Raw genomic sequence first — 12,608 nt, forward strand, 5'->3', positions numbered from 1 at the left:
TTTGTTCAGACGTGACCCCTTCTGAAGAAATTTTTGCCAAGAAAACCCCATGATAGATTTGTCTTAGGGTCACCGTCAGTGAAAAACAACTTGAAGGCACATAAAAACAACAACAATGTTCAGTGAGCCAGCATGATGTAGTGGTGTGAGTGTTGGACTGTGACTCTGGAGACCAGGGTTTGAATCACTACTCAACCATGGAAACCCACTGGGTGACCTTGAGTAAGTGACACTCTCTCAGCAACCCCTTTCTGAACAAGCCTTGCAAGAAAACCCTGTGATATATTCACCTTAGGGTTGCTATAAGTCAGAAATTAGTTGAAGGTACAGAACAACAACAACGTTCCATGAATGTACTCTCGTCACTTGTTGTTTTATAGTGCCCATGAATTTCATAGTTTTTTCTTGGGCAAGGAGTACTCAGATGTGATTTGCCATTACATTCCTCAGAAATTTAACCTACATCCAAGTACTAACCAAGTATGATCCTGTTCAGCTTCCATGATCAGATGAAATTTTGTGTCTTCCCAGTAGTATACCCAACATGCTGGCAAAACTTTTGGAAGTTTTTTGTCCTCACTTCCTTCATGCAGCTCTCAATACCGGCAGTAAATAGTATCTGAATGGTTTCTTTGCTCTCCACAACGAGCTAGTTTGGGATGTGGGGTGCACAGAGAGACTGTAGTGAGGAGAGGGATTATCTGCTTTCCATTTCCACTGGAGTCTGCTTTATTTGTCAGCAAAAATCTTTCAGTGGATCTTGGCCTGACTTGTGGCTAAAATAATGAGGCCTGTCTATTAATTTTTCCTGCTGATTTGTCAAAGCTCTTAAACTTGTTTTTTTAGAATTTTGTACTGAAAGTGGCATATTGAGTTGATGTTAGTTACAATAATGATCTGAAGAACAATCTCTGAAGTGGCGCAGTGGTTAAATGCCTGTACTGCAGCCATTCACTCAAGACCACAATTGCGAGTTCAAGGCCAGCAAAAGGGCCCAAGCTCGACTCAGGCTTGCATCCTTCCGAGGTCGCTAAAATGAGTACCCAGACTGTTGGGGGCAAATTAGCTTACTTGCTAATTAGCTTACTTGCTGTTCACCGCTATGATCTTTGGAATAGCAGTATATAAATAAAACAAAATAATTAATTAATTAAAGGAACTATCTTGCTAACTGGGCTTGCAAGACTGTGCTATACTTGATTGTCAAATGGCCCACTGGTTTAGGTATTATCAGCCTTGACTTGCAGATGTCTCAGAATCCATATATTCTGGATCTCAGGCAAAAGTTTTTCTATATTCTGGTGAAAAATCATGAATATGAGGTATTGGAGATCGTTATAAAACAATTTTAGGATTGTGCTCATGCTCCATAGGTATAGCTTTTTCCTTAAACCAGCACTGGGGACATCACAGGGGTAAAAAAAAAAAGCCCTCGAGGGGGCATGGGTGCATTGTCACCACATTTTGGGTAAAATGGATTCCCATCAGTTCCTGCTCTGAAAAAAGAAGGGGGGAATCCCTTTCCTGGGCCTAAAAATATTATTACAATCTCTCCCCCCCCCCCCCAGCTCCTAGAGGGAGTTGGGATACATTTCTGGGGCAAAAAAGATTGTGGATTTTTTTTTTCTTGTGGTGAGTTTGTGGTGGTAGGTACACCCCTCCCAAAGTCTCCTATGGGGCCAATGCAGCCCTCTAGCTTCCCACAGTTACTCACCCCTGTTTTAAATCAAGAATCTAGTACAGTGGAACTTTGGTATCCACTGGGGTTTGGTTCCAGGATCCCCCATGGATAACAAAATCAGTGGATGCTCAAGTCCCATTGAATATAATGGCATAGGAAAATGGTGTCCTTTATACAAAATGGAAAATCAAAAATTGCTATTCAGAATTTATACTTTTTTTAAAAAAAAAATTCAAGTCGTGGATACTTGAATCCATGGATAAAAAAATCTGTGGATAAGAAAGGCTTCACTGTATTGGAATTTGTGTAATAAACATCGAGTTACAGGGTCTAACAACCTTCACTACTGACTTAGTAGTGAAGCCACCCGCCTCCGCCTCCTTTTCCAACCTCCTCCTCCCCCGCACATCCCCCTTGCGTTTCAGGGCCGCGTGCGACCGGCTGGCCATCCACCTCCTCCTTTGCCGCCTCCTCCTCCTCCGCGACCCTGGCCCTGGCTGCGCGCCGGCCTAAAATGGGAGCTGGCCCCTTAAGGAGGCGGAGCCTGAGAAGAGGAGGAGGAGAAGGTGGAGCGGAGGAGGACTCTGGGCCAGAGGGAGGGCAAAGGGCTCTTTGTCTTTGGCGTGAATTACAAAGCTTCCGCTTTGTAATTCGCAGGAGCAGCAGGAGAAGGGGAGGTGAATGGCCATTTCAGGTCTCCCTTAGTTTTTATTTCTTTTTTCAGGGCAGACCTGTGTAAGAGAGTCAGTGTGGTTTGAATGTATTTTTTTTTTGTTTGTTAATTTTTATTATTTAAAATATCCAAGTGTCCCTTGTTTTTTATTTTATTTTTTGTTATTTTTAGTCTTAATAATATCCAGTTTTCCTTTATTTTTTATTTATTTATTTAAATTTTATTTAAATTATTTAATTATTTATTTTTTGGCTTTGGGCCCCCAGTTGTCTGAGGGACAGCAACCCAGCCCCCGGCTCAAAAAGGTTGCCTACCCCTGCTGTAAACACTGGCAGCTTACCTTGTACCTCTTTTCCATTGTGATTTTATTTCCTATGTTTTCCTATGTCTGCCTTTTCTCAAACATCTTTCTCATTTTCTTACTTTCCATTAGGTTCCTGTTGAATTCTGCTTAGTTTAGGTTCCTGTTTCACTCTGTTTCTGGGTTCATTCATGCTTAGCTTCCTGAGTCTTTATGACATATTCTAGCCTTCCTCAGAAAAATACTGTCTCAAGCAAACTGTTTATCTTATCCAAATGGCTAACTACCCCTTCCTTCACAAAAATTACTGTAAACATTCTGACTGCTTAATTGCTGGGTAGTGAGAATGTTCATAAATCTTCTGTACCATTACATCAATTCAGGTGGTTCCTATCACTATAGTATAGATTATAAGTATAGTGTAGATATATGACCCTCAGTGAACATGTTAAATCAATACTAGTTATGATATGTTCCTTCCTGAGACAAACCTGTTGAATAAAACAAAGCTGAAACAGGAAGTCTAATCTTGCCTGATGCATTTAATCATGATAATTACACAGATATGTACATGAGGGGAGAAACAAAGAGTTGATGAGAAACTGAAGATATGTAAAATATTGCATTTGGATTTCCAGAGGGTGGAGACCTGTGCACGTGGACGTGCACAATATGAAGAAGTTGCATGGAAGCATGGTGTAAAACAAAACAAACAAGTTACAGTGTGTCAGATGCAAGTATTTCCAGTTTTTCCAGGCACAGTTCTGACTTAGAAAATGAAAACAGTAAGAGGAGACAGAGAAGAGTAGCCTAGAATGACATTGCTATGTTTTAATCCTTTGAAGCTAGATACATAAATTTAAGGTCTCTGGTGTTAATCATGTATTATCATACTAGCTGAGAAGTTGTAATATATGGCTTCATTATTCTAAATCTTGGCCTATGAATTTAGTCTGTGCTAGATATGACAAGATTAGGAATCAAAGTCCTTTTTATGTATCCTTTAATTTATGAAATTCACCTGCTTTTGTATTGAAACAAGAGAGTTGTAATCATGGTTGGCCCTTACAGGAATACTTGCATTAAGTTTTGTGTGGTTGATTTATAGATGGTAAAACTAATGGTTTAGAGCCAAAGATTCTCCTGCATGGGTGAAAGGTGCCTCCATTTACATAAGGGATGATGTTGAAGTTTCTTCCCCTCTGCATCCTCCTGTATTCCTCAAAACAAAATCCAGAGAGTTAGCAAAACTCTCAGCAGCATGTATGGGTGAATTTGGTGAATCCCCACCATTGTCAGCAGAAATGTCTTCTGCTTCGGCAGCAGAATGTTTGGATTGAAGTTTTGTTATGCTGGATACTAACCAGTATTATCTTTTGAAATGTAGGATCGAAAGCTGACAAAAGTGGAAAGGCAGAGGTTTAAAGAGGAAGCAGAGATGTTAAAAGGCCTCCAACACCCAAACATTGTTAGGTTTTATGACTTTTGGGAATCATGTTTGAAAGGAAAGAAATGTATTGTGCTGGTTACAGAACTGATGACCTCGGGAACCCTGAAAACGTAAGTATCACTATTAGCCACATCATGAGCTCTACAGCTATTTCACCTGTTGGAACAAATTGCTCACTTGCTTCATCTCAGATTGTTTCACTATTATGAAATGAACTCCTCCTATTGTAGGACAGCTTGCCTGTCTGTTTTCAAACTTAAATGAATACTAATTTTCGTTGCTGCTGTGTTCTAGTCTGTTGCTTTATTATGTAATCACCAGCAGTTCTGTCCTTATTTCCTCTTCCCCTTGTATTTTGCAGTGAAAGTATTAGTTCATCATTAATACCACCTATTATCATGCCACAATAAAATAATTCACTGCTGATGAGAGAGGAGGGGAAGAAGCATTTGGCTCAAAACAAACTGACACATTTTATTCATCTGAATCATACTAATTAATATTTCATTATGCTTATAAGCCTGTTAAATTTGATGATGGCATCAACTGAAAACATTTCACTGCTTATGAAAATACTCTGCTTTTTTTGCCCCATTGGGATATTTCATTGCTTGTTTTAAAAGCAAGGTAGATTTTAAAAAAAAATTAATGCTGAGGGAATGTGAACATGATGTCAATAAAACTATAGTTAGAAATTATGCCAGATATCAGCAGATGTATAGTTCTGCAAAATAATTTTCTTAAACCATCAGTACTCTACACATAAAGGTCTTAATGAAGAAGAAGCCCCACAGATTTGGAATTAATGGCCATTAGTGTATTGGGACCTGAATTATTCAATTTACATTTTTAGTAGCCCTAATATCCAAGTGAAGTTCTACACCAACTTTATATTCACCATTATTTTGTTGTCTGAAATTGTGTATGTAGGATTAATTTTTATTGTATTGGGTATGCTTCTGTTTCAGATATTTGAAAAGATTTAAAGTGATGAAACCAAAAGTCCTTCGTAGCTGGTGCCGGCAAATTTTGAAAGGTCTCCATTTTCTGCACACCAGAACTCCACCAATTATTCACAGAGATTTAAAATGTGACAATATTTTTATAACTGGACCAACTGGATCTGTGAAAATAGGAGATTTAGGTTTGGCAACTCTCAAGAGAGCTTCATTTGCCAAAAGTGTGATAGGTAAGTAATTTCAGTTTAACTTTAATTTAAATAAAAAAGGAAAAAGATCTTCTCTGAAGATGCCAGCCACAGATGCTGGTGAAACATCAGGAAGAAATTTTTCTGGAACATGGCCACATAGCCCGAAAAACCCACAAAAAACTATGGATGCCGGCCATGAAAGCCTTTGACTTTACACTGGAACAATAGAAAACTTCTCAATTCCCAGATCACCATCATCCCCCTCTGTACAGAATGCAAGGTCTAGAGTGTGCCCAGTGGCATGCGTGGGGCCAAATACCACTTGGGACAGCCCAATGGTTGTCATGGTGGCCAGGAAATCCTGAGCCACTCCCAACAGGATAGCCTCGGCATGGATGTTGATGTCCCCTAACAATATAAGTTGAGGAGACTCCAACACCACTGCCGAGACCACCCTGGCTAGTTTAAGCAGGGAGACTGTTGTGCAGTGGGGTGGACGGTACACCAACAGAATCCCTAATCGGTCTCGGCTGGCCACCTTTAAATAAACACATTCAAACCCTGTAGGCTGAGGGATAGGACACCTGATCAGGGGGATATTATACTGATAGACCACTGCAACTCCACCTCCCCATCCCCCATGTCTTGCTGCACAGAGAATCCTGGTGGACAAAACTGAGAGAGAATAAAGCCCTCCCCCCTGCCTCATCCAACCAGGTCTCTGTAATACAGGCCAGGTCAGCTTGTTCTTCCAGGATCAAATCCTGGATGGCAGCTGTTTTACCATTCACTGACCTAGCGTTCAGCAGCAGCATTTTCAAACTGGGGGGATAGTTACCTTGACTATCCAGATTATTTGGGATGGGAGACCTATGATGGTGCAACTGTCTTCCATTTCCACATCTCCTTTAATTGTAAATTAAATGGAGCAGGGATGAAGCACAAATGCAATAGATAAAATAATTAAAAATACTTATTTTCTAAAAGTTAATTGTCTACAGACAAAATATAAGGAATGATTCCAAAGGAAACAGCCAGTAGCAATACTCTGCTGTCTCGTGCACAAAAATTCCCCCAAGGGTTCACACAGTGCTATAATATTCAGATTTTGCTGAAGTTTGGGAAGATTTTCATACCAGTGCTTACTGTGGCATAAATGCTGGTAAAATGCCAGTAAAACGGGGAGCAGTCATTTCCCATGAACAAAAACTTTGCGTTCATGCGAAATGACTGCTCCCTGAATGATTCAGGGATGTTGGAGGTGAAAGGATGATTCCCTGATGTTTAGGAAGCACGTCAGGCTTTCACACACGTGCACTTCCTAAATATTTTACTGTGGCTTTACCAGTGGTAAAGTGTTGGTATGAAAATCTTCTAGCTTCTTCTGTGTTTATAGTAGTGCAGGTAGAGATTATCACATGGGAGGCTTATCATGGTTAAAACACCAGTAAAACGCACCAGAAGCATGAAGGTGTGATAGCCGGTTATGCTGCTAAAGCATCACTGAAGAGTCTCCTCTCCTCTCCTCTCCTGTCAGCAGAGCATTCGTGGAGCAGCCATTTCTTCAATAATGGGAACTTCCACTACTGAAAATGATGGGAACTTCTGTTATGAAGAAATGGCTGCTCCGTGAATGCTTTGCTGATGGGAGAGGAGAGGGGATGCTTCAGTGAGACTTCAGAAGCACGACTGACTATCACACATTCACATTTCTGGTGTGTTTTACTGGCATTTTAATCACGGTAAGCTCGGGTGTGATCATCTCCTTTGGTTTCACTTTTCCCCCCTAGCAAATCTGTAAAAGGTAAGACAGCCCTTCTGTGCATGGTAAAATCTCTTCAGTATGCCAAATGGTACCTTTCGACCAACACAGTATTTCAGTATTTATAATTACTTTAACTTCAACTTAAAATGCTGAGCATGCTTGCACAAGTTGTCCTTATTCAGATTTGTCATTTTAACATCTTCTAAAATCTTTGTGAAGATGGAAACAAAAGAATTGATGTGCATTGATAAGCACATATAAATCAGTTGTGTAAACCAAACTCTTTTTATTTGTGTGCAGGTACTCCAGAATTTATGGCTCCAGAAATGTATGAAGAACACTATGATGAGTCAGTGGATGTATATGCTTTTGGAATGTGTATGTTGGAAATGGCTACCTCAGAATATCCTTATTCAGAATGCCAGAATGCTGCTCAGATTTACAGAAAAGTAACCTGTGTGAGTAGGTTTTTTTAATATAGGCATTTTCTTCTTCAGTCTACTTGTTATTATTAACTCTTTCAGCTTATATACATTTAGGATATTATTGAGAAAGCTTGAATACCCCAATGCCACTTTGCTGTTGAAATTATCAGTGTTTTACATTTTCATATTTAAATGTTAATTTTCCAGTGGGACTCCCTCCATTCTTCCATGCTCAAACCCACCCAACAAATCATTGCATTTGCTGAAGTGAGTCAAGTTGCCTGTTTCTCCATTCTTAGCAGCTAGGTACAACACAGACCATTGAGCTTGCAACAATGTAACCCCCACTGTGTCCTTTAATGGGCAGTGTACACATGTAGGATATGTGTGTGTGTGTGTGACTTCTAAATATGTTCCTTAGATTTCACAAAAGGCATCATTCCTCATGCCCCCCCCAAAACATAGTTTTGTGTTGATTGGTTCACTCAAGCCAATTAGAACACAGCAAGAACAACTATGGGGCATTCTTGGGAAGGTTACATGGACTGGCAGGAGCAACTAACTTGGGCAAATGTTTCTGCATATGCCATTATATGCTGTGTGATACAGGGTTATTTTCTTGGGTGTTTGTGTGTTCTGCTGTACAAGCTGATGGTTCTAATGAGAGTGGGGTGATGAATCAACTCTGGGTTCTAGTCCAAAACTATGAAGACACTATCCAAGATACCAAGTCCTTCTCCACAGCTTGGATAGGGGCTTTAAAATTTGGGATGAAATATGAATCAGATCCCACCCTTATTGATCCTCCCAGCCCCTGTGTATGTCCTCAATTTGGTCTGAAGGGTTGGGGATTATCTGGGGCAGATTTCAGGGGCTCATAGGGGGTGGAGGGGAAAGAAGAGGATGGGCGAGTCTTGCTGTGCAAGTGAGAGATCTCTTGCTCAACTTTTAGATGTTGCCTTAGTAAGCTTACTTCAGTACTATTCTAACTATTATCGTTAGTACTTTCCTTTTATATGACAAAATTTTTGCTTTCTTGAGTACATTTTTTCAACATCATTTAGTTATGCCAGATCTTTGTTAATGCCTTTTGTAAATAGCCTAGAATGGATCTCTTTCATTAAAGTGATTAAATCTGCATGGAACAAAGTATTCTTTCAAAGCTTCAAATAACTATGTTCTAAGTCTGTCCACAGTGGAAAATGTAATGCTACAAATATCTGGATGTAGAATTGAATGCTCTGTTTATGAAGAAATTTAGACATTTGGTAAAGTCAATCTGTCTAGTAAAAAGAGATATGATAGTGAAGTTGCCGGGACAACACACAAGGCACCAGCTATTCTTCTGATTAATCATATTGCATAAGTACAAATATATTCACAAGGAACTGCTGTTTTGCAAGCAGTTCTTATTGCCTTGTAATGTAAAAAACATAAAGTATACAAAATGTATCTGAATTTTTACATTTATCAAACTATTTTCTTTAAATAGTCAAGTCTGAGAAAATTTATCCAAGGAACACAAAATGACAATAAACTTTGATGGAACACTAAAAATATATATAGATTAGACTATTAGCCACTTTTTAAAAAAAAAAAAGTTGTTCATTAACTTCCCTTTGTTAAGCAAGCATACTGGTAATTAAATCAAACTGCATTCAAAACTATTTTGAATAAGATGAGGATTATTCAATTAAGGATTTTCTTCTTTGCAGGGTGTCAAACCAGCAAGTTTCGATAAAGTTACCGACCCTGAAATTAAGGAGATAATTGGAGAGTGCATTTGCAAAAATAAAGAAGAAAGGTTTGTTTAAATTTTTGTTAAATTTAAAACAAATCCATTAAACTGGTTTTAAACTGATTGATTGGCTGGAAGGAACCGGTGGAAGTTGTGGACCATAAATTGTAAGTTGAGGCAGTGCTTAGGGTTTTCTTATACATTTTTCTGGTTTAAAAATATTAAATGAATTATTTTCAATATTGTTGCTCACCATTTGGAAGACAGAAACTAATTTCATCACTCTGTTGGATAATTTTCACTAAAAACTGAACAAGCCAAAGTTTCTGCTAGATCTCCCAGTGATTTCTGAAGAGGGATTTGGTGGAGGGGGCATTGATTGACACTAGTTTCACTACTTTCTAGGGATACAGTCCAGAAAGTGGAACTGGAAGATTTCTGATGTTTAACATGATCGTTATGTTACAGTGTCTGGCAAATTTTTATTTTAATGCACATGTTATTTAACACCTATCTAAAACCATTGATGGAGATCATCATGGGATTTCTGTCAGGAGTGATAAATATGATCACACCAAGCTCAGTATTTTTTTTTCTATCAGATCATGTAGAAGAGGGATATACAAGCAATCAGTGGGCAATTGGGATATATTTTTCCTCCCTGAATTCTCTAGGAATAACATGCTACCACTACCAGATTTGTTATTGCAATGGTTGCACCAAAGTAAACAGAAACTGACCTTTAAAGCAAAGGAGGGAGTTTGAACCTTCTTTTCAAACTGATTCACACTTCCAGAAAGGTTCATAGAATCATTCAATCATAGAGCTGGAAGAGACCACAAGGGCCATCCAGTCCAATCCCCTGCCATGCTGGGAAGAATCTGCTTCAACCAAAGAGGACTAGACTTTCGGCAGTGACCCAGCGCTCCTTTTCAGCAGTTGCTCCTAGACTCTGGAGCGACCTGCCAGATGAGATCCGTCAGATCACCACCTTGGAAACCTTTAAGAAGGCTATTAAGATGGATCTCTTTCGGCAAGCATTTCCAGACTAGGTCCACTTCTATTTTCCTGCCTCCCTCCCCCTCCACTTCTCTCCCATTTTCTCCATCCCTTTTTCCACCCTATCTGGTCCCCGCTATACATTTTTAAAAAATAAATCTTCAATTGATTTTAACTGTGATTTTATACTACTGTTTTAATATCTATCTGGTTTAATCTCTTTTTAGTATTACTATGTTTTTATACTGGGGGGGAGGGATAGGGATTTTAGAATTTTAACTGTATTCTCTTTTATTGTTGTAATCCACTTGGATTCCAAGTGATTAAATGGAATATATTATTATTATTATTATTATTATTATTATTATTATTATTATTATTGTTATGCAAGAGCACACAATCAAAGCATCCCTGACAGATGGCCATCCAGCCTCTGTTTAAAAACCTCCAAAGAAGGAGACTCCACTACATTCTGAGGGAGTGTGTTCCACTGTCAAACAGCTCTTACTGTCAGGAAGATCCTCCTAGTGTTGAGGTATCTCTTTTACTGTTGCTTGCATCCATTGGTCCAGGTCCTATTCTCTGGAGCAGCAGAAAACAAGCTTACTTCAACCTCAATATGACATCCCTTCAGATTCTTAAACAGGGTTTTGTGGTTTGTTTTTTCTTCAGGTACGAAATTAAAGATTTGCTAAGCCATGCTTTTTTTGCTGAAGATACTGGGGTAAGAGTGGAACTTGCAGAAGAAGATGATGGTAGGAAATCCTCTATTGCCTTAAGACTCTGGGTAGAAGATCCTAAGAAACTGAAAGGAAAACCCAAAGATAATGGAGCCATTGAGTTTACTTTTGATCTGGAGAAGGAAACTCCTGATGATGTTGCACAAGAAATGGTAAAATAAACTTCTCCTGACAAAAAAAAGTATATAAGTAGTACATAAAATCTCAAAGGACACCAGGAACTAATCTGGTAAAGTAAATTTCATTAAAAAAAAATTAGCACAGATTTAAAAAAAAAAACTATAAATGATATAGCAGTTGGAAAACCTGTATTTGGTATATGTCTATCCATCTGTCTACTTTAAAATTCAGTTTCTTTAAAATTGATAGGTTAATTTTAAAATTAAGATGTTTTCCAGAATAGATTCTGCACCAGTTGCATCACTTCCTGCAGGAACATGAGATATGTCTAAACTCATTTCTTGGTTTGAAATGATAGAAATTGAGAACATGGCTTTCTGAGGTTTGACACTAATACTGTTGAATTACTGATCTGGTAATCCAGACCTTGGGGGGGAGGCATTGACTATTACAGTTGTACCTCTGTATCTGCAGAGTTTCCACCCACAGATTCAATCATCCATGGTTTGAAAATATTTTTAAAAATACAATTGCAAAAGCAAACCTTGATTTTGCTATTTTATATAAGGGACCCCATTTTACATAATGGAACTTGAACATCTATGGATTTTGGTATCGTCACCAATCACCACTTGCTGATATCTCATATTTAATATTTGGGCAGAATTGGATGAAATTTTCAGGGATAGTTTTCATTTATCAGTGGATAATTATTCAAAAGAATATGTATCGTGAGTTTTCTACAACTTTTATAATTTGCAGGTCTCAGAGTAAGGGCTGACATCTTGTGAGTGTCATATGTAGTAATAACTGAAAATTACTTCTGCATATTGAACTCTTTTTTGGCTATGGCAGATGAAAAACTCAGGCACCTATGTCTGCTGTAACTCCCCCCTGCCCCCCTCTGTTTTCTAGCTGGGTGCTCCTCCCCCCCCCCCCCAATCTATTCAGTGGCCAGGGAAGTATGGAGCAAGCAGGGGACAGCAGATTTCTCTGTTCCTGCAAATGTCCACGGGAAGAGAGACATCCTTCAGGGGGATCCTCTGGAGGTCTAGGGAGTGACATTTTCTTCTTGTGGCCAGCTGGCTGCTTGGCTGTCCCTTGTCCTTCTCTGGCCATGGAGCTGGGTTTCTGATTAGAAAACAGATAGGTTGAGAGTTTGGGGATGTAACTGCAGTGCAGGATGTCAGCCAAGCACACACTTAGCCCCTTGGGGATTTTGGGGTTTTGGATAATAGTTATCACAATGGCAAAAGAAGAGAGCAATAAAGGTGGTTCTAGTTAAGAAAAGGCCAGACTTTTTTCTTTTGTGTTCACATGATCCCAAAGCCACAAAAACTGTAATAAGACAAAACTAGACAATAGACATGGTGAATCAGGTGGTAGAGGCAGAAAAACTTTTGTATTCACCTTTTCCCAAGCAAGCATAGTGCTAAATCTTCCATGTCCTATAGAGTGTACCACATAGCTCTCAACATGCCTAATCTTGGGGAAGAGAACTAGCAAAAAGCACTGAGTGCTGGATCAGACTCGCAAAATATTTCTTCAAAATCCCTTATGTAAAAG

General features: G+C 39.0%; 1 protein-coding gene across 8 annotated transcripts in view; it reads left to right on the top strand.

Moving 5' to 3' along the window:
- Positions 1-12,608, top strand: part of LOC149321477 (serine/threonine-protein kinase WNK2-like) — a 155,823-nt gene that overhangs the window by 48,069 nt on the left and 95,146 nt on the right. For all 8 annotated transcript variants that reach the window (XR_016281050.1, XM_089522956.1, XM_089522947.1 and 5 more), the window contains exons 3-7: positions 4,043-4,215; positions 5,074-5,294; positions 7,321-7,478; positions 9,161-9,249; positions 10,855-11,074. Coding sequence is in view for 7 of the 8 variants with exons in the window: in XM_089522956.1 (XP_089379082.1) it covers positions 4,043-4,215; positions 5,074-5,294; positions 7,321-7,478; positions 9,161-9,249; positions 10,855-11,074 (861 nt within the window). In the remaining variant the exon portion in view is untranslated. The remainder of the gene's footprint in view (positions 1-4,042; positions 4,216-5,073; positions 5,295-7,320; positions 7,479-9,160; positions 9,250-10,854; positions 11,075-12,608) is intronic.

Source organism: Sceloporus occidentalis, unplaced genomic scaffold (assembly GCF_023333645.1).
Source record: "Sceloporus occidentalis isolate IW3139 unplaced genomic scaffold, rSceOcc1.0.p SCAF_1, whole genome shotgun sequence".
Taxonomy (NCBI): domain Eukaryota; kingdom Metazoa; phylum Chordata; class Lepidosauria; order Squamata; family Phrynosomatidae; genus Sceloporus; species Sceloporus occidentalis.